The sequence below is a fragment of the Natator depressus genome, chromosome 1 (genome assembly GCF_965152275.1).
Source record: "Natator depressus isolate rNatDep1 chromosome 1, rNatDep2.hap1, whole genome shotgun sequence".
NCBI classification, from domain to species: domain Eukaryota; kingdom Metazoa; phylum Chordata; order Testudines; family Cheloniidae; genus Natator; species Natator depressus.
The window spans coordinates 57,107,093-57,130,091 of NC_134234.1; the positions used below are offsets into that span (position 1 = coordinate 57,107,093).

A 22,999-nucleotide genomic window follows, 5' to 3' on the forward strand; every position below is an offset into this window, starting at 1 on the left:
TACTCTTCAGGAACTCCACACAAGAGGTTTGCTGCGGTCCTTAGTTCATGTCCAAACATGAGTGCTGCAGTACATTTTGTACTCTCTTTGACTGCTGTTCTATAAGCCATGAAAAGAAATGCAATATGCTAGTCCCAGTCCTTTTGGTACTGTTCTACAAATGTAGCCAGCTGAAGCCCCAGATTCCTATTGAACCTTCCCACCATCCCATCAGATTGTGGGTGTGCTTGGGTTGATCCTTGTACCTCCGTGCTTTGCCCCTTCATCTTGGTGTCCCCCCATTTCTCCTACTAGGAGAAAGGCTTTCACTAGACACTTATGCCAGTCTGTGCTCGCCCATCTTAAATTTACAACAATCCTTTTTGTGGCCAGTTTTGTCACAGTACTAGCATTTAACTGAACTGTTTCCTTTAATTTTTGCATTGTTGCCAGTTTCCTTTGTTTTACAAACCAAATTTATCATTTGTTCTAATTGTTTAATACAGTAATGAACCAGATTAAAATGCCCTCTTTCATCATACATGTTAGACCCAGAGCCATACTTACAGGGCTTATGACAGTGAGTTTCCATCTTCCTCACTAGCAGCTGCTTCCTCTTCTGATGAACTGCTGCAAGAAAAGATTTAGGTTCTGTGGCAAATTCCACAGCCTCTCAGAATGTGTCTTTGGCCTCTTTTCACTGATCTTGATCTGCAAGTCCAAGTCCAGCTGAGCATGTATAAATTGGTCCATTGCTAATCTATGCATCAGTGGCACCAGGATATGCCAGGAACACAAGCCTCTTGCAGGTCCTCTTCCAGTTCAGGTGGGGTCCCTTCTTTCCCTCTCCTTCTAAGTCTTAGCGCTGGGCTATCCAAATTGACTACTAGTGACCCCCTTTTCTGATCATCTTCCCCATAAACTATGTTGTTGGATTGAGCCAAATAAGCCTCCCAGGGAGTTTTCCCCTCAAAAATATAATGGGTTTTTGCATCACTGGAGCTGGGACAGCCCAACCACTCCCGTCTGGGCCTCTGTAGGTTACAAATGAGATAGAAAATTGTCATCTTCTAGAGGCTCAATTTCTCATCCAGGTGGCTGTGTTCCATTGTGATCTGTGACTCCTTGATTTCCTTCTGGAGCTTAATTTTCAGATTCTTGAGTCATTGCAGGAGCTCATCTCTGTTATCAAGTTCCAAGCAGGCTAATGCTTGCCTCGTCTCCACTACTTCATGGAAAAAAACTTCTAGTTTGTGGCAGTCAGGTTACTGGTCACCTGTTTGATCTGTCTTCCCATTCCATTCGGGGAACTTTGCAACTGGGCTTCCCAACCTGATGGGCTCTTTGTAGTTGCTGGGCTCTTTGTAGAGACTTGACCTCCGCCTGCATGTCAACCCGCAGTCCTTTCTGGGAATCCTCCAGATGATGGTTTAGGTCCTTTTGTGAAGCCTCCAGCTCTTGTTTTAAATTATTTTGTGGAGCCTCCAACTCCTGTTTCAGGACTTGTTTTAAATCCCGCTGGCCAGTTTTGATTTATGCGAGCTAACAACCTCTCTCCTTGGACACTGGATCTTGCTCCTGAAATCAACGTTGCCTCTTCTCAATCTGAGCGGCTAGTCACATCCTTGGGGATGTTCCAGCTGGAAGTAGAAACTGATGGAGTCTGGTATTCTTTGTGATGCATGTACAAAGTCCTTGCTCCCCAAATGCAGGAGGAACCAAGAACAAAAGGATCAATTTCTTATCTTACAACCCCAAGCCTCTTTAGCCAACCAACCCAAAAGTGCTCTCTAGTTTTTTTCCAGGGTCACACTGTGTTCAGGCTATTGCTTGGCTTTCTTGTTTTTAGCCTCTGCCTCTCTCTCTGTTCTTGTCTTTTTCAGTCTTTTCTCTCTTCTGCCTTCACACAAACACACATTCTCCCTACCCAAAATAATACTCCACCAAAAGCTTCTGGGTGGGCTCACCCTCCTTTTATTTTAGGTGGGGGTTTATGCTTACAGTTACGTTAATTGAAGGGTGAGTTCACACCTACCATTCTGAATAGGGTTTTAACTCAAACCAAGGTTTCACCCAGTTCATAAAAGAACTTAAACAGCATTTTACAGACATTAATTAAGCCTGTCCTAACTCTGAGGTTTATTAAGTCTGCCGTATGGCAGAAATTTGTGTTGCCAACTCAGGGCTTGGCTACACTTACATTTTATAGCACTCTAACTTGCTGGCTCAGGGGTGTGAAAAATCACCCCCTAGAGCGCAGCAAGTCAGAGCGCTTTAAAGCGCTAGTGTAAACAGGCTCCAAGCGCTGGGAGCTCATCCCCTCACGGAGGTGGAGTACCAGGGGCACTGGGAGAGCGCTCTCCCAGCGCTCGCGCACGGCCGCACTCGCACCTCAAAGCGTTGCTGCGGGAGCACTCCTGTGACAGCGCTTTGACGTTTCTAGTGTAGCCAGGCCCTAGGTGAGCTGTACTCAGCTGTATGAATGGTCATTATATTACTGTCCTAGAATGATACCAGACGACACTATGGTGCTGAAGAGGCCACGTTTTTGGATGACATATTAAATTGGCCCTGCCTTCTTGTGGTCATTACAAAACCCATGGCACTTCTCCCCAGTTCTTATTACAGGTTCTTCACTTTCTATTCTGAATGGCTGTAATGTGTTAGAAAGCTGAGGTGTTTCACGCTCAAACTGGCTGCGTTTCAGTGGTAGATGAAGTGATCCTTATATGTAGTTTATATTTCAGTGTTACATTTATAAAGTTCTTTGGGATCCTGCAGAATGAAAGGCACTACTATAAAGTATTCTGAATGTGAAAAATGCTAATTTGAAAAGGTTTAATATAACTACAGATAAGAATCCCGAGTGACTAGTATTGTAACAGCTCTCTTTGACAAATCAAGTGTTAACTTGTGCATCTTTAGTACTTTTATCATGTTTTACAAGCCATTTTGCTCAGCCCAGCGATCTGAGAGTGCAAATTGTAAGAAGCACTTGTGAAACTGTGGAATGTATTTTAAAACAAAATACTTAAGTCAAATGTTGGTGCCAGCCAACTTTCGAGAAATATGACCCTGTCAGTATAGGAGCTATAGAAAGAAGTTATAATGTTAAATACAGGGCCAGATTCTCAGCTCGTGCAAATCAATGTAGTTCTATTGAGAATCTTGTCCATAATGTTTCTATTTTATAGTTTTAATGTTTATCTGGAAAAGCTCAGGGCAATTCTTAAATACAAAATACTTCTTAAGTAAAATTCTTTGAGTTTTCTATGCAAATACCTGGATCTCAGGCGAACCCTACTGCAAGATTAGAAACACGGTTGTAACTTTTTATGAAACATGAAACCTACGATTCTATAGGGGAGTGGAGTGACACTGACTTTGTTCATATGAATTGGTGACCTACTGCAGATAATGGAGAATGCAGATTTAAAAGATAAATGAAATCAACCAAACCATTAAAGAAACTCACCATAATGATTGGTCCTTTTGCCTGGGTCATGTTTTGGACAGAACACTCTAAAACATTGGTTCAATTTTAAAAGAGAGAGAAACAGTATTAATTAATATGTAAACAATGTTATACTAACTTTGATTTTCAAGATATTTTCCCTCTTTTCACCAGCACCTATACTAATGACACAAAAAAATCTGAACACAAAACTGAACCTGTTTAAAACTGAAATTTGAGCATTATCTTCCTCAGCTATGAAATCTGACCATGTTGAGCCTTACCGCAGGCACTTTTATAATACACACTCCTGTTATTTCATTTGTAAAGCTTGACTAGATTCAAATGCTGTTATGGTACAGTTTTGAACTAACTGCTAATCCACCATGTTCTCTTGTGACATACCCCTACCCATTGCTTAGGCAGAGTGGCCAACAGCTGCTTATTCCATTAATTCCTTTTTACCTGATTTAGAGAGTTCAGCAATAGGGGAAAAAATCCCCGTCGCCCACAATTGTTGCAGATTTTAGGAGGGAAACATGGATCTATTATAAGAGACCAAGGACAGGTACAGTAAATAATAATCGTGTTTACCAGAAGGTGAAGAATATATTACAGTTGCTTTCCTGAAGAACACAAAACAACTGTCCACCATTTATAGAACACCTTTCTTCCAGAAGGATCCCAATGCACTTTTCAAACTGTATTACAGCTGGAGTTATGGCTGAGATGGCCTATTTTCAGAAACTAGCACTGAAATGTTTTGAAGAAATTATTGTCAAACACAGAGGTGCAATAATGTACTTTGCATTTTCTAGGGTTTTTTTTAACCCAGTCCTAATTTTAAAGGTCAACATTTTGTTCTTTTATAAAAATGAGGCCTACTTTTGTATGTGCAACTACTGTGACTGTTCATTTTCTCACACAAATATCAGATGTGTGCACACTCAATAATTAAATCCAGAAAGCTAGGTATGGAATTGCACATTAAAAATAATTAGCCCTATTTATACCACAACATTTTAATTTTTTTAATAGCCCACAGCCCTATCTGGTTCTTTCCTAATTAACATGTTTTAAAATAAAATTAACACATTTTAACACATTTTTAATAACCAATTCACATATTTATAATCCCTCCACCCTTTATCATCCTGGTTACCCACTTCTGGAGCATTTCCAACGCTCCCGTACCGTTTCTACAAATGAGCGCCCCAAGTTATGCTAAATTCTGCAGCTGTTTTCTTTATATAGTGCCATAATGACCGCTTTTCATTTTTGTTCTATTCCATTTGCTTTCCTAATCACACTAGTCACCATGCTGATGGTTTTAAGTTCTAAATCCCCATCAGAGTCATATCCATTTAAGACATTATCCCTTTTGACACAATACTCTTTACTTTACATTTTTTCCATGCACAGTTGCATGTGTTGCCAATCCATGCCCACAGTTTTTCATGTCTCTAATTTCTCCACTCTTGGGCTGACCCTCCTAGGTTTGTGTTAGCTTCAAACTTGTGCACACTGCTGCATGTCCCTTTATGTGCATCACTGATGTATAATTAGGGCCCTGCCAAATTCACAGTCCCTTTTGGTCAGTTTCAGCGCCAGGGGGTTTTAAATTAGTCAAGTTGACGTTTTCAGACTTTTACATGGTGTTGTAACCGTGGGGATCCTGACCCAAAAGGGGGTCTGGGTGGGAGGGTTCCAAAGCTATTGTAGGGGAGTTGTGAGATTGCCTCCCTTACTTCTGCCCTGCTGCTGGCAGGGGCGCTGCATTCAGAGCTGGGCAGCCAGAGAGGAAAGCTGCTGGCCAGGTGCCCAGCTCTAAAGCCAGTGCCACCACCAGCAGTGCAGCAGTGCAGGTCACAGGGTATGGGGTGTATATGTGTGTTACCATAGCAGTTATGGTTTTCTCAGCAGTCTCCCCTGAGTGGGGTGCTGACAGCTGGAACTGCAGCCTCTCCGCGCGGGGCCGTGGCAGCTGGGACCGCAGCCTCTCCATACGGAGTGGTGACAGCTGGAGCCGCCAGCTTCTTGTAGCCGGGGGAGATCCTGGAGGTCAGTCTGACCCACCCTGGGAGTGGCCCTGAAGGGAAAGAGGAAGTCTCGTCCCTCCCCATCCCCAGCCGGGACTAGCAGCTGGAGCCCTGTGCAGGGTAGGCGCTCCAGGCTGCATGCCAGATTTCACGGTGGAGATCAGATTTCATGGTCCGTGACTCATTTTTCACAGCCATGAATTTGATAGGGCGCTATGTATAATGCAAAAAAAAAGTTTGGGTCCAATCCCCACATTTTCCCCCTCACCTTGCTCCTATCTAATCTGTATCAATGTATCATTCTTGGCCTTTCAGCCACCGATTTAGAAATTTGGTACCAATGCTATGCTCCTCAACTTAATGAGTGTTTAATGTGAGAACATACTAAAAGTCTTAAAGTCCTCATCAGTTATGTCTCACGTTTAATAGTTTTCATTGTCACAGATCCTTGTAGAAATTAATCAAATTCTAAGCACAACCACCTCTTGATAAATTTGGAGCTATCTGATTCATTTTTTAACAGCTGTTCAATGATAGGTTTTCAGGATGCAGAAACTGAATCCTGGAGTTTATTTTGGGCCAACATATTTTTTTCACACCTTCTAAAGCCATCCTACATCAGCCATGCTTTGTCTTCTGCTCCCAGAAAGTTTCTCTTTTAGGCTACTCTTCTTCGTCAGCTATCACTCAAAGATTCTGAACTGAGGTCTCTAGAGTGCTTTATAACTTACTAATGTTTAACAAGTTAAACATCACATCATCTCCATTTTACAGATGGAGAAACTAAGTCTCACAGAGCTTGTCACTTGTTTAGCATCACATACCAAGCCAGTGGCAGAGACAGTTAAATTGCTACTGGAATCAGTGGGAAAGGACTATTTTTGTGCTTGTGAAACATGCCAGATTGACAGCCCTATCAAATAACCCAATGGTGCATGTATTTTGTCATATGAAGACCCATACTGGCTGTAGTGCCTTGCCTCTTCCTGGAAGAGGTAACAATAATGAAGTCCACACCCTCAATGACAGAGTAAGCGTTAACTGTGACCATTCTTTAGCACAGAAACAGGTGCTGTGGATTCTCAGCACTCCAAACTTTACCAAAATATATTGGCAACCTCCACAGTCAGCTGCAATCCCAACATTTAGAACGATGAGGGAGAACCTCTTTTCTTTGAGCAACCAGCACCATCTCCGGCTGTAATGTTACAAAATTCTAGTATATGCGTATAACACCATTACAGTGGGGTTGGAAGGCATTTAGAAGACTTGCTCAAAGCTAATTCAATTCTGCTAGTATTGGGAACACATATGAAATATGAGAAGTTCTTTTGTATGGGGACACAAAGTTTTCCACGAGCATTCCGGGTACTGAACCGGAGGGGAAACTACCAAAGCTCTCTAATGTAGATGGTCTTAGAGAGCACGGCAGTGTCCTTGTACTGAGACTATTCACTACAGCATGTGAACCAGGAGTAAACCTTAATTTGGGTGAAACCAATATTCCACCTTGTGGGGCAGAAAACTTTGTCTTTACTGACCAGATGGCTAATGAAAACTGCATCTCAAATTTAGCTCCATGGTCTTTTGGGATTCTGTCAGACTCATGGATATTGTCACAGGGTGGTTGTCCCTTTAAAGGGAGAAGACCCAGGAAAGAGAAATAGGGGGAATTTCCTCTTTCTGGGAAGGCCCTCATGGAGGCAGGCTGGAAAGAACCCCAAGGAGCTGGATAGCTCCTGTGGGAGGTCCTGAGATAGGGCCTGAAAGAAGCAGGGAGATCCCTGAGAGAAGCTGCCAGAGTCCCTGGGGAGGGAAGGCAGTGGGGAAGCCTGCTAAGAAAGGCCTCCAGGGAATAAGCCCTGGGAAGCAGTGCTCAGCCTAAGGTGCAAAGAAGGAAGTCCAGGAGTAAGAGGTGCAGAGCACGGAACTTCAACTATAGCGTGAAGGGGCAGAAGGATCATCTGTGTGGAGGTTTATTTGCATTCTTTAGCTGGACTTTTGTTACCCTGGATGGAGACAGAACTTAAATATGATCTGGCCAGAAGGCTGGGCTGTGAAAGATAAATAGAGACAGAACATCAACGGCGCCAAAGATGTTATGGTCAATGGGCGCTAGAGACAATGAATGACTCCTGCAGCACCACAACCTGATACCAGCATGAGCTACTACAGTGAGTGGAACCATCTATAGATTCCTGTCATTAAGTGGAGTTTTTTTCCATTGCTGTGCTAGATAGGAACATTTTTTCTACTGCTCTCAAACACACAGAGTTTCAAACATGGCTGGGTTGCAGAGGACTCTTTTGGGGGACATACACGTCAATGTTTTCCGCATTTAAAAAAAAATTAACCTCTTTTCTGACAATACCACCACAACCTACAAAAAATTAGAAAATGGTTTGTTAAATACCGGTAAATTCCTTGCCCTCCATCAGTTTCTAATGCTGCATCGTCACACAGTGCACAAAAGTAGTGGTAACTTCTGCGGCAGGTTTTTATCTCGCATCCCACAGTGGCTCCTTTCTTGCGACAGAAGTTGCACATCTACAGCAGAAGGAGTTGAGTAGTTAGCAGATACAGACATTTTATAATTAGTAACTAAACTCTTATACTTGAGAGTAAATAGCTTCATCAGTGAACATGCTTAAATCTTTAACTCTCAGCCTCCCTCTTCCTGTTCGTCATGCAAACTCACTCCTCCAAACCCCAACTCAGCTCATTTTTCAACCAACTTTCTATTATTCTCTCTGCTCTTACACAATTATATTAAAATCAGTTAATATTCTTAGAAGTGACTCAGTGATAGTGAGAGTATTGGGCTTCACATCTGTAAATATTTCACATTAAATTTGCTCAGTTTACAAGTATAGAGATGTTGGGAACAGTTTTCAAAAACGCCCAAGTTCCACTTTCAAAAGTGACTTCAAAAGCAAAAGGACTAGAAACTTAGCTCTCATTTAAAAAAAAAAAATCCTTTCCTTTTCTAGGTTCCACAGATCAGGAGGTTACTTATGTGTAAGCTTAGCAGGACCCAAAATCTGCCCTCTGCCCAAAAATGCCTTTTCTTAGAAAGGAACCAAAACAGCCTTAACTTCTACTGCCAGACAAAAGTGGCTATACACGTTAGGTTCCACTAAGTGCAGAAGCAGACTGATGTTTCTGACCTTTAATTACTCTGATCTTTGGTAAGTCAGAATGACTGGGTTCTTGTATGCATTTTATTCAAGCTTCTATGTCACAAGGTCATATAAATGTCACAAACAGACTTCACAGTCTAATGTGCTGCTGTTATTACTAAAAATTATAAACAAGAAAATATTTGAAAGAAGCTGCCTTACCAGCCGCTTTCCTCTCCTGATTTCACTCTGAACTGAGGCCACATCAAACCTTGTATCCTGATTCTCTGGGTTATGCTCTTCGGATTCTACAAATCCTGAGGAATATAACTACAAACAAAACAAAAGACAGCAGTAATTAACAGAGTGACTCAGCCAGCGAGAGACTCTGATGTGTATCAGTAAGGAATGATAGAAAGTAGATGGGGCTTCAGTTCAGTGTCAGACATGAGACCTGGGCACTTTAAAAAAAAATCTGCATTTTTCCTCACCCCACAAAACCCCCTAGGGGGGCGAATTTTTATTTCTTTGTTTTTAACAAACATTGTCCCATATTGAGTGGGGGAGCACTGCTTAGCTTTTCCACCCTCCTACAAGTCAGGGCCAGTGATACTAGACTCCACCAACTGTTAAAGGAGGTTTCACATGAAGGGAACATGGCATTTTTACAGGGCTCATCAAGGAGGCCATCATCCTAGCCAGGCCCTCTTTTGCCAGTTAGCCCAGCAGGTTTGACAGAGCTCAGGATCTTTTGGGAGAGACTCAGTTGGAAGTGACAACAGAATTAACACTGGCAATGTGATACCAGGCAAAGACTGGCAATGAATTGTTGGAGAAGCAACTTAAATAGGTTGAACAGTGGCTGGAAAAATACAGCAGAAATGTATGCATGAATACCTGTTGATGTACTAGACTATGACAACAAATTAGAAGGGATAATTAATTAATTAACAACTATCTTTGATTATGAGAAAACAAATGATCATACTTAAACAAAACCTAGCACCAAAACTGTTACTTAAAATACATGATAAATTTATAAGAAGACACAAAGCTTGGTCAGCTAAAGAAATAAGAACATACAGTTAGAGATAAGAAGCCACTTAGCACACATTACTATGGGTTCAGAGAGACTAGTAAAGCTGTAACAATGTTGCTAAACCAACACTGGTTTGCTTTCAAGAATCTGAATGTTTGTTTGAAACATATAACACTGTAAAATGAAAAATAAAAGTAATCGAATTAATAAAGATACAAACACAATGTAGCAAGAACAATAAGATAGCTGATCTATAAGAGGGAGAAATAAAAGAGGAGCAAAGGATTTGCAACTTATGATATCAAAAAAAGGAAAGCTCCAATTTAATGTAATAGGTATCCTACACACTAAAATATAAAGGTATAGCTGTGGAAAGTGACTGCAAAGATGGCACCTTTTAACTTAAAAGATCTGCTCTCTGTGGGTTTAAAAAATTTAATGACATTTTTTTCATACTACTTTTGTCCCGATACTACAGCAGAACAAACGAATTTAGGAAGAGGGTCCTCATAAAAGTATACAGAATAGTTAACTAAGTTCCAATGGTGGAGCCAAATTTTTCCCTTAGTTACTCCTAGCTGAGGGCAGAATATGATGTCCAGAATCTTTATTACTGGTGCTGATGTGAAAGAAGGAAAGATCCCAGGGTAAGATTGCAGGGCTAGCAGATAGAAGACAGATTTTATTTGCAAACTGAGTAAATTTGTTCTAGAACCACAATAAACCTAGAACCTCACAAGGACATTTTTACATAGCCAATTCTTAAATTAAAACCACACTTAATTATTCCTTATATTTAAGACACACACAAGAAGCTGCCATCTTGCCACTTTGATCATGCAAATTATAGCCCTGATCCTGCAAAGACTAAGGACATGTTTACCTTTTCGCACTGTAAGGAGTCTGATTCAATTACTTCAATTGAGATTACTCACATTATATCAAATTTAGCACATGCACAAGTCTTTGCAGGATCGGCCCAGAGACTGAAGAACCCTGTTTTGCCATTCAAAATCACTGGAAGTCAAAGGGTTTCAAAGTTGTTGCAAAACAAGTTCATTTTTGTTCTGAATTCTTACCTAATGTTAAGGCACTTTCTATAGTTTCTAAATTTAACAATGGCTAACCAAAATACTGAACTTGTTTTGAACTCTGAAATCCTTTGACTGCCAGGCGTTTTTTTTTTAAGTGACAAAACAGATATTTTCAGTCCTGCTTTTTTGTTGTCCTTCCTTCTACTGCCTACCCAGACCCCTGGGCCCTGTTCAGCATTGTCCTGTAACTTATGTAGCTAGTTATACCAATGAAAATTGGATGTAAAATGCTACTATTCTGATTTAGTAACATTTTACAGCCACTTTGCACTGGTGTAAAGTGACTATACAAAGAGGGAGGCAATGATGAACTCGGCTCGTTTTTACTCTTTCTACACTCCATCCCAACTCCTGAATTATTATTCTTATTCCCCTCCACCTCAACGCACCAACCATTTGGGCAAGTAAAAAAATATAACTGTCTGAAGTTCTAATCATTGGAACTCCAGAAGACCATGAAATTGTAGATCATTCACTGCCTTCTGAAATAGAGAGGGAAAGAATTCTCTTTTCTTCTAGAGCAGGCTCTCAACCTTTCCAGACGACTGTATCCCTTTCAGGAGTCTGATTAGTCTTGTGTACCCCAAAGTTCCACCTCACTTAAAAACTACTTGCTTACAAAATCAGATGTAGTGTCACAGCACACTATTACTGAAAAAGTTCTTACTTTCTCATTTTTACCATATAATTATAAAGTAAATCGATCGGACCACAAATGAAATACATTTCAGTATATAGTATATAGAGCAGTATAAACAAGTCATTGTGTGAAATTGTAGTTTGCACTGACTTTGCTAGTGCTTTTTATGCAGCCTATTGTAAAACTAGGCAAATATCTAGATGAGTTGATGTACCCCCTGAAGACCTCTGTGTATCCCCAGCGTACACATACCCCCAGTTGAGAACCATGGTTCTAGAGTAGACAATTATGTACAATGGCCATATTATCTTTGAAATTTTTCCTTTTGGTCCTTCTTGATTCCTTTAATAGTATTCATATGTTAAGAAAAACTCTCACCAAACAATTCTGATGAACTGCAAGATTTTGCTTTTCTGCAATGTACATTATAGCACACTCTTCATCTGCTGGACAAAATGCACACTTCCTTTTTACCATCTTCTCCATTATGTGGAAGTCACCTGGAGAGAGACTGTTGAACAAAACATAAAACTGTTAGTGCAACCATCCTATACCAGCTGGGAGGAATACGGAGAGTGTAGCTGGTGAGGGCCCACAGCATTTCCAGATCTAGCTTCTATTTCACTTGCATCCCAGCAGACTTTGTGCCCAGCCACTCTAGCAGTGATTGACTGGCATGAGTAAAACTTGACTTGCTGAGATAAAAACAGAATACAGGTTAGCTGCTAGAGGCTCTAGCAATTGGGATTGGAGGAATGAGAACTAGGATTTTTTTCTTGGAAAGTCACTGGTGGGAGCAGGGATCAATATGAAAACTTCCAAACTTGCTCAACTATACATGGCTCAGTGAAGAACATTTCATGCAGATACCAACAACCTTGCATGGGCTTGTGAGTCACTTCATATAATGTGAAGTACCTTTAGTTTAGAAGATATTAGTCTGCTACCATCGGCACCTCAAGCTTGTTCTTTCACACATCTAACCGCAGCTGCATTAAAGTATCTGTCACAGTTTAAATAAGCAAAGTAGTACTGCCAGCTCCCACAAATATCCTCCCTGAGTTCACAGGAAAGAAGGAGGGAATGTTGTTTCTTTAACATAATGGGATTACAGAAAAGAGATTTGCAAGTAAAAAAGGGAAAGGAAAAGACAGGAAGGTGAAATTAGATGGTTCCTCAATAACAGATGGAAGTCAGAGGTCTAGAACCACGGCCACTGAAACATTGTCAAGGCCAGCACCACCCTGGGTAATACCTATTTTCTATACACCAGAAAAATTTTAAACCCCTTGTTACAGTGAATCTCTACTCTCCTTTCTGTCCTTATCCTTCCAGTGTTTGCCTTCTCATCCTCTTTTGCCTTCCCACATTGTCTCATTTTTCTCATCTGGTAGCTGCAATAATTTTTAAAGGCCATCTGCAAATAAAAGTCATAATTCAAACTCTTTCAGTACAATGTGTCCAGTGTCCCCAAGGACCCAATAAGATGTTCATTCAACACACCAGTAATATAAACTTCACTTTTTCTGTTGTCATGCAAGTCCCCGACACTCAGATCCTCAGCAACTGCTAGTTCCCACTAGGTGTGATGTTTCAAGATGCTCTCTGCTGGGGATGTCACATCAGAGAGTGCTGGAGCCTATTACCTGGGAGGATAAAGAAAATCTTGTTTAATTTCTCCAGGACTGTAGGGTTTTAAATGTTTATTTTTAATACACGAGTCAGAGAGAGGCAGCATGGTCAAATACAGCACTAAGAACCAGGAACGCCTAAATTCTAATCCCAGCTGTTGACTCACATTCCATTTGTGACCTTGGGCAAGTAATTTAAGCTCAGTCTTCCCATCTGTAAAATGGAACCAGCACTGTCCACTGGATAGAGCAGTGAACTGAATCAGGAGACTGAGGGTCTATTCCTGGCTCTGCCACTGACCAGCTATGTGACCTTGGGCAAGTTACTTCACACCTCTGTGCCTCTGGTTCCCCTCCCACCCATTTCTGACTTGTCTATTTAGATTGTAAACTCTTTGGGGTAGGGACTGTTTCTCACTATTTGCCTGCACATTGGGGCCTGATCTCAGCTGGGGACTCTAGATGCTACCTTAATACAAATAATTAATAAAAAGTAGGAAAGGGTTAAAAAGAGAACTACGCATAGGTTAAAATACAAAGAGAAGTCACACAAAGGCTAACCACAGTCAAAAAGGCAAAAGGGCCTGGATAAAAACAAATGCCACACACAGAAGGGATAACAGGAAAAAGAGAGAAAAGGGTTTGTGCTGTATCCCTCCTGTTCCTGTATGTTGTCCACTTAGGGCTAGATCCTGGAACTGGATCTGTGTGGGTACATGGGTCTACCTGTGTGGATCCAGTTGTAGGATCTAGCTCTTAGACAGTAAGGCAATGGTGGGCAACCTGTGGCCCTTGGGGCGCAGTAAGGTCTTTGGGGAGGGTTCGTCTTCTTACAGGTCTATGGAGTACACAGAACACCGTTGGGCATTAAGTAAATAACAGCACTACCTCCATCTTGCTAAGTCTTATGAAGACGAAAATTCCTACATAAGTGCTAAATATTATTTGTTAATCTACAGACTGAAAAGCACTTCGCAATAATGTAAAACGAAACTGCAGAATAATAATGAGGATGGCTCTCTTGTAATTGTTCATGGGGCACTGGGAGTCAAGAGGTCTGGGTTCTTTTCCTGGCTCTGACACAGACTTGCGCATGTCACTTAACCTTTCTGTGCTTCAGTTCCCCCTGTGTAAGATGGTGATAATTATACTTCACAGGGTCAATTCATTAAGAGACATCATCAAACTGAAACTGGTCATTTTCAGCAAAAGGAAGTAAAGCAGCTTTGTACTATCCCCAAGTTCCTTTGCAAAAATATTTCTTCATTACTTTTTTTAACCAGTTGTTCCTATTTTGATGGTTTTTTTCTGTTACTATCAAAAAACCCCAAACAGGAGTGTGCATGCAGGTACAGAAGTTGCTTCTTTTACATGGGAGGAACACACATGTAATGGAAGCAGCTAGAGGCAAGTGATAATTCTCGGCTCTGGCTGTTTCTCCTCTACCTTGTGGAGGGGAACTCCAGCTGCTGCTCCCCTTGTCTATGGCTTTTGAAGGGTTTCCAGCCTGAACTATCCTTGCTGCTCTATATGTGGGTTAAGGATCTCCAATCCACACAGTCCCAATGAAGTGACTGAGGGTGGAAGTAACAGTCCCTGCTGCTCCTCCAAGCTCCATTTAGGAGTGGAAGACAACTTACATGGCTCAGTACAGGTAGTCTGAAGATAACCTGCTGATCATTCCTCTGCTTGCCTCCCACCTGCTATGAGACTGATATATTTTAAAAGGCAAACCATTACATTTGTATGTAAAAAATTTGTGTGTGTGTGTGTCCTCTGTGCCTGATCCCCAGAGGATATGAGTCTGTTACAGCTCTTAGCTTCAGAACCTGACTCTTTAGCTCAATTGCAAGATATTTAATAGATTCCAAGGCCAGAAAGGACCACTGTGATCATTCTAGTCTGACCCGTAAAACACAGGCCAAAGAGCTTCCGCAAAATAATTCCTAGAGCACATCTTTTAGAAAATTACTATAAGGCACGTTTTCTAGTCCTTTACTCATTCTCATGGCTCTTCTCTGAACGCTCTCCAATTTATCAACATCCTTCTTGAATTGTGGGCACCAGAACTGGACACAGTATTCTAGCAGTGGTCATACCAATGCCAAATACAGAGGTAAAATAATGTCTTTACTCCTACTCAAGATTCGCCTGTTTATACATCCCAGGATTGCATTAGCTCTTTTGGCCACAGTGTTGCATTGAGAGCTCATGTTTAAGGCTATGTTTTAGTCTAGGGTATTTTTAGTAAAAGTCATGGACAGGACACGGGCAGTAACCAAAATTCACGGCCCGTGACCTGTCCATGACTTTTACTATATACCCCTGAGTAAAACTTGTTGGGGGGAGGCAGCTGGGGGGGAGGCAGCTGGGGGCGGCACAGATGCTGGGGGGGCAGCTTGGGGGATGCCATGGGTCTGGGGAGGGGGGCGCAGCCCGGGGGGGGGGCACCATGGGTACTTGGGAGGGGTAGCCAGGGGGGTGTTTGTGCCGCGAGTACTGGTGGGGAGGGGCTGGTGCAGGTTCCCTAGCTCGTTCCTGGGAAGCAACAAACTCCAGCACCTAGCTCCACATGCTGCCTCCGCTCTGCCCCAAGCCCCAGTTCTGCAGCTCCCATTGACAGGGAACCGCGGCCAATGGGAGCTGCGGGGGCGGTGCCTGTGGGTGGAGGCAGCACGCGGAGCTAGGAGCTGAGGGAGGCGAGTTCCTGTTGCCCTTCCAGGGAGCCCCACCCCAGGAAAGCACCACCCCGCACCACAGCCCTGAGCCCCCCCCATGCCCAAACTCCCGCTGCTGGGGGGCAGGCCCAAGACTGCCCCAGCAGCGGCTGGTGTGCCTGGCTCGGTGGCTGCCCAGGCTGCTCAGGCAGCTCCTGGGCCACCCACGCGGGCTGCTGCAGAAGTCATGGAGGTCACGGAAAGCCCCTGAACCCGGGACGTTTGTGGCCTCCATGACAAACACAGAGCCTTACTCATCTTCAGCTGATTATCCACCACAACCTCCCAATTCTTTTTCAGAGATGTTGTTTCCCTGGACAGAGTCCCCCAGTCTATAAGTAGGGCCTATGTTCTTTGTAAATGTACATATCGAGGAACATTTAGCCATATTAAACCACAGTTTACTTGCACCCAGCTTAACAAGTGATCCAGATCAGGGGTTCTCAACCTTTTCCTTGCTGAGGCCCCCCTCAACATCCTAAAAAAGCTCCAGGTCCCAGCGGGGTCTAGGAGGGACTCAGGGCTCCGGGCCTGGGGGGCGCCTTGGGCATAGGCATAGTTTAACTTCTATTTTTGGGTGGGGGGGGGCAAAGGCTGACGGGACTTGAGCCAGCTCCACACAGTGGGGTCCAGAGAGGGAGCGCCACCTCCACCCCGACTCACTCAGGAGGTCTCCCAGTCTATCTGGGCTGTGGAGGGACACAACCAAAAAACATAACTCAAAGGGGGAATTCAGTTCAAAAAGTCTGAAAACCGCTCAGGGTGCAGGGAGCGGGTAGCTAGGGGATGTGTGAAATGAGGGGTGTAGCTCAGGATGAAGGGAGGGGATAGCTAGGGACTGTATGCAGGCAATGAGGTAGCTAGGAGCTGTGTATGGGTGGGGGGCTCCCAGTGAGTCTCCCAGCTTCAGTGGGGGGCAGGGGCTCCTAGCTTCAGCCCCCGGCTGCTCCTGGCTTGGGCAGGGGGAGCGGGAAGGTTTGCTGGCTTCATTCCCACGGCATTCCTGGCTTTGGGGGTGCCAGTGTAGTGGCACAAACTGCTCTGCTACACTGGTGTCAGCCCCACACTGCTCCCAGCTTTGTGGGGGTGGGGGGAGAGGCACCGGCTTCAGCCCCACACCACTCCCAGCTTTGAGGGGGGGTGGCTGCAGCCCTGTGCTGCTTCCAGCTTCAGCGCCAGGGCTTGAGGCTCCGGGTTTCAGCCACAGGGCCCCGCAGCACCCCTGAAAAGGCTCACGGACCCCCAGTGGGCCACAGACCCCCAGTTGAGAACCGCTGATCCAGATCACTCTGAATCAGTGACCTGTCTTATTCATTATTTAGCGATCCCTAATTTTTGTGTCATCTGCAAATTTTATGATTTTGTATTTTCTTCCAGGTCATCAATAAAAATGTTAAACAGTATAGGCCCAAGAACTGATCCCTTCAGGACCCCACTGGAAACACACCCACCGTGGGAAGGGATAGCTCAGTGGCCTGCTAAACCCAGGGTGTGAGTTCAATCCTTGAGGAGGCCATTTAGGGATCTGGGGCAAAAAATTGGGGATTGGTCCTGCTTTGAGCAGGTGGTTGGACTAGATGACCTCCTGAGGTGATATTCTATGACTTGGGGATGATTTCCCATTAAATAATTTTGAGATCTATCAGTTACCCAGTTTTTAATCCATTTAATGTGTGCCATGTTAATTTTATATCATTATATCTTTTTAATCAAAATGTTGTGTGGTGCCAAGTCAAAAGCCTTACAGAAGTCTAAGTGTATTATGTCAGCACTATTACCTTTATCAACCACACATGTAATCTCATCCTAAAGAGATATCAAGTTAGTTTGACAGGATCTGTTTTCCATATACCCATGTTGATTTGAATTAATTATGTTACCCGCCTTTAATTCTTAAGTCCCGTATCACCCACTCCATTACCGTGCCCAAGATTGATGTCAGGCTGACAGATTTATAATACCTTCTTTACCCTTTTTAAAAAATTGTCATATTAGCTTTCTTCCAGTCTTCTGGACCTTCCCCAGTGCCCTAAAACTTACTGAAAATCAACATTAATAGTCCAGTGTGCTCCTCAGTCAGCTCTTTTAAAACTCTTGGGTGCACATTATTTGGACATGCTGATTACAAAATATCAAATTCTATATAACATTCTACAGAGATACTAGTGGAATGGAAAGAGTGTTATCAAAATATGATTGAGTCTGTATCATGTTTTTTTCCCCCAAATACAGAACAAAAATATTTATTGGACACTTCTTCCTTTTCTGCATTATTATTGAAAACTTTACTATTTCCATCTAATAATGGACCAATACCATTGTCAGGATTCTTTTTGTTCCTAATATATTTTAATAACTGCTTGTTATTGTCCTTATCTTTGCTGGCCATAGATTTCCCCTTGTGCCCCTTTGGTTCCCATATTGATTTTCTACAGTTCCTAACTTCTGATTTATATTCATAAGTATCAACTTTCTCTGTCTTTTATTTGTTTATATATGTTATAGCTGCCTTCACTTCTCCTCTAAACCAAGTTGTTTTTTTAACCAGCACAACCTTCTTGCTCAGTTGTGGGATTGTGGCTTTTTGGGCATCTTGTAAGGTATTCTTAAATGATTCCCAACTATCATTCACAGTTTTCTGATTAAATTCCTTCCTCCCGACTAATTTGGCTTCTATTTATTTTAACTTTGTGAAACTGGCCTTATAAAAGCACCAAGTATATATATATTGCTGGTCTGGACTTTATTCTGCTTGCACAGAATGTGATCAAGTCATGATCACTAGTACCTAAGCTACCATTAATTTTTAGTTCTGTGATCAGTTCCTCTTTAATTGTTAGGACAAGGTCTAATAAAGAATTCCCTCATGTAAGCTCCAGCACTTTTGTGTTAGGAAATTGTCATATATAATGTTCAGAAATTCTAAGGATACCCCATGATCATGCATTTCCCCCCCTACACATTATAGATAGGTGCGTAAAGAGGTGATTGTCCTGTTCCTTATTGTGACTTAGTGGTCTTTAGCAGACATCAACTAATCCCCATCTTGTGCTTTATGTGTTAGGACATCACTTTCTTCTGAGTTAACAGTGACTCAGAAATAGATAATACCATTTTTTATATAGATTGTCATTCCCCTTCCCCTTTTTCCCACTCAATCCTTCCAAAATAGATTATAAACATTGATTTTAACATTCCAATCATGTGACTCATCGCACCTAGTTTCAATAGTACCAACTGAATTTATGCTCACAAATGAGCAATTCCAATTCCCCATTTGTTACCCAGGCTCCTAGCATTGGGGGATATGCAATTCAGTAATTTCTTCTCTTTGTGTCCTTTGGTTCTTTGATTAATCTTATTCTCATCATCTAAATTTTTGTGCTGAGAGCTCATATCTTCCCTCTTTTTACTCTCCCCTTTTGCTATTAAACCCCCACCTGGCTACTCTAGCCTGTCTGTACCTGAGTCTGGTCTCTCTTCTAGCAAGGAGAGGACCAAAAACCTATTCTGTTAGCGCTGAAATTCCTCAGTTCAATACCATGTGTTGGCCAAGATTCTGGTTGTCACACTAACACAGCATCCTCTATTTATTTACTACTTCAAATTTCTGAAATACTGCTATGTAGACATCAAAACACCAGCAGCTCCCTGTTATTGTGGGACTGTTAAATGCCATATTTCAGAGCCTGAGGCTAAAGGATGCATATGAACTCCACTCAGAGCATGAGGATAATGTCATCCCTTGCTAGTCAGAGAAAGGAAATGAAACCGATCATCAACAAAAGTGAAACTGTCTCTGCCCCACCTGCTGTTGACTGCACAAAACAAACAAATGGGGGGGGGGGGCCAACAAAAAAGAGAAAGTTGTTTTTTTCTGATCTCTTCCAGTTCTGGTTAATTTCTGTATCATTTGTAATTGCAGTGAGTCAGTATCTTCTAGACTTTGCTGTGGTTTTGAACTGACTGAGTCTCCGTGCTGCAGATGTGAAAATTCCTGATTTGTGTTAAATAGATGTGTAAAATATCAGCCCCATCATTGCAGTAAGAGACTGGGGGAGTGTATTTGATACCTAGGTCCACGGCAGGATTTCCAAGCAGCTGTGCGCCAAGCGCTTTGACACCCCAACGTGGCATGGCATCGTGGCACCCAGCGAAGTGTGCGAGGGGTGTTATAGAGCACCGCAAGAGGTGCTAGGGGCGTGTTATGATGCCCAGTGAGTGGAGCGCTTTGTGATGCTCCTCAAGGGGTGGTGTGGAGCATGGCAAGGCGTGCGTTATGGTGCACGGCGAGGGCTGCAACATGACACATGGCAGGGGTTGGAGGTGCGAAGGGCGTGTTGTGGCGCGGGCACCACCCTGACAAGCTCCCTGCACGCTGAGTCCCACCCAAGCTGGGTGGAGGGGCCGGTGGGAGGAGGCCTGCTTGGCCCAGGGTCCCCTAGGGCAGGTGAGGGTCGGTCAGCACGTCTCCGCCCCGCCTGAGGGCCGGCACACCCAGCCTGCCCCATGCTAAGGGTCCCTCCCCTGCCAGCCCCACCGCTCACCGGAAGGCAGGGGCGGAACGGCCCATTCGCTGCAGCCGTGGGGGGGATGGGAATCAGTCATTACCGAGGGTGCACAAAGCGGGGCGCAGGAGGGCACAGCCCAGACCCCGCCCCCTATCCCAATGGTACTTACCACTGGGGGTGGGGGAGGAGAGAATCATTCGCCGCCTGAGCTGCTGCTTCTGCCTCAACACAGGGCACGATCCTAGAAACTCCCGAAGAGGTGGGGGGGGAGGAGGGGCCAGAAAATGGGCGTGCCCGGCTGGGAGAGCCTCGGACCGACCCGGCTCGCTCCCTGGGACTGAGCATGTGCCAGGCATCTGCTCAAGTGCGCATGCTCGCTAACCGCCGCCGAAGCCGCTGAACCTGACGGTGCCCTCGCTTCCTGCCTGACGCGATATGGGGCCGCGGAGGGGCGGGGTGAGGCGTGGCGAGGCTGCGCCAGCTTCCTACCTTCGCGGGCTGGGACGGTCCGAAGCGTCGGGTTCGAATCCCGGGTGGCGCCAGCTGCGATGGGGGCAGCCCGGCGGATGCCGCCGCCCAGGCTGTAGGCTGATGTGTGGCGCGCTGTTGCCGTGCCCCGGCCTGGGGGCTGAGGCGAGCTTGCTCGGGGCCGCTGCCGAGCGGGCGCTGCCTCTGGGGGTGCAGGGGACTCCTCGCCTTAGTGAGGACGCAGGAGGCGGATCTTGCCAATCTCTCGCCTTCACCTTGCCGGTGAAATCCCGCGCTGGGGGCGGGGGGGGGTCCCTGCCCGGCTGATGCGGGAGTCACCTGAGCGCTCTGCTGGGGGCTTTGGGCCACTTTCAACAGCGCAAGCTGGTGGGAGCCGATGTAAAAGCCTCAGGCTCAGACAATCATGAGGGTTTTTTTTTTAATATATACGGGTTATTTTGGGTTGCCTTCTGGGCGCTGAGCTGGCAGGCTGCCCTTGTTCACGTTTTCAAGCTCTTCTCTGTAGCCATGAATGACTGAAACATACTTTTTTGTTTTTTTCTAACTGAAAGCAGAGAGTCTCATTCAATCTCTTGCTCTCAGGACCTGGGGCTTTAAGAAACACCATGACATGTAATAAAATTGTGAGCGAGGCACCGTAGGGTGGTCCGTTGTAGCCAAGCTGTTATGCACTGGCCCCAGGAATAAGGAGCACGTGGCTTTTCAGTGGCAGAACGGCTGGCTGGTGTTTGAGTCTTTGCATTGCAGGCATCCATGGACCCTTCCTGGGGAGGGGCTGGAGCTGCGGAGGTGCAAGAGCTGGAGTTGATGCTGCTTGATGCCCAAGAAAAGCCCACCCACCGCCAGCCAAAACTATGGCTTATATTCAGTTATAATCCTGATAAAAAATTAGCAGGAACTTCAAACCAAAATTAGACAAATTAAGGAGTCAGGCCATTAACGCAGTTCAGCCATGCACACTGGAATGTATGAAGATGACATTGTGACGACTTGGGAACCGCTATACGATCTGTGAATTCTGTGTGAGATGAGGAACTCTCTGTGTGTATCTGTACCAAGCAGCAAACTCATTTTGAATGTGCTGCCCCTTTGCTGCCTCTGTTGTCTGTTTGCCTCCATGGTAGACTAAGGCCTTGTCTACACGACACAGTTTTGTCAACTTTCATTGGCAAAATAGTGGAGGTGTACACGCTGAAATGCTCCTCCTACCGATGTAACTACTCTGCTATGCCGACATAATAAAACCTCCTCGATGAGCGGCATAGAGTTTTTTGCAACTCAGTTAAAGTGACGCAGTGTCAGTGTAGACACCTCACTTGGTTGTGTCGCCTAAATTGGCCTTCTGGGGGTTTTCCACAATGTCCATCGTGACCACTTTGGTCAGCAGTTTGAACTCTGCTGCCCTGAAGGTACACAGGTACGTGCCCCTCCTCTGTTTAAAGCCCTGGGGATTTTTAAAATTCTTCTTCCGTGATTGCCAGCAGCAATCTTGAATGGCAGACAGCAGTGCAGGCATCACTCTCTGTTTTGCAGCTCATGAAATACTGCAGGACTAGCCCCGTTTGCATAGGCGGTGGGTGAACCCCCGCTTTGGGGAGACTAGCCCGCCCCTTCTGCCCAAGCTCCCCCCTACTCCATAGCCCTGAAACCCCACCCCCAAAACAGGAGGAGCCCTAAGGTGCCCTGACCTGCCTGGCCACCCCAGCCACACTGGGCCGAGCTGCTGGCCCCCCTGACACCCTCCCACTGGAGTGCCAGGCCAAGCTGCCTGCCGGCCCCCCCCTCCAAGTGCTAGGCTGGCCCCTGTGCCAGGCTGAGTTGCTGCCCCCCCCACAGTAGCGCTAGGCTGAGCCGCCAGCCCCCCTGCCCCTGATGGCCTCCCCAGCTGAGGTCCCCCCCTTCCCCCCCCCAGTGCTGGGCCAAGCCGCCAGGCCAAGCTGCCAATCCCCTCAAGTGCCGGGCTGGCCCCAGCGCCAGGCCAAGCCACCAGCCCCCCAGCTGAGCCACTGGCCTCCCCGAGTACCAGCCCAGCCCCAGCACTGGGCTGAGCTGACGCCTCCCACCCCGAAAGCCCTCCAGCCAAGCCGCTGGCACCCCAAGAGCCAGGCCAAGCCACCGCCCCCCCCCCCGCCCCTGAAGGCCCTCCCCTGGCTGAGCTCCTGGTCCCCAGCGCCAGGCCGGCCCCCCCAAGCACTGGGCCCCCTTGCCCCTGAAGGCCCCCCATCCCAGCCAAACCGTCAACCCCAGTGCCCAGTCGAGCCTCTTCACTCCCCCGCCTGCCGCTGGC

At 45.1% G+C, this 22,999-nt stretch overlaps 1 protein-coding gene across 1 annotated transcript in view; it reads right to left on the minus strand.

Moving 5' to 3' along the window:
• SETDB2 (SET domain bifurcated histone lysine methyltransferase 2) overlaps positions 1-22,999 on the minus strand; it is a 97,961-nt gene that overhangs the window by 20,823 nt on the left and 54,139 nt on the right. Inside the window, exons 16-20 of the mRNA XM_074960670.1 lie at positions 12,868-12,879; positions 11,743-11,875; positions 8,814-8,921; positions 7,886-8,019; positions 3,455-3,501 (exon numbers count right to left, since the gene is read on the minus strand). Of these exons, the coding sequence (XP_074816771.1) occupies positions 3,455-3,501; positions 7,886-8,019; positions 8,814-8,921; positions 11,743-11,875; positions 12,868-12,879 (434 nt within the window). The remainder of the gene's footprint in view (positions 1-3,454; positions 3,502-7,885; positions 8,020-8,813; positions 8,922-11,742; positions 11,876-12,867; positions 12,880-22,999) is intronic.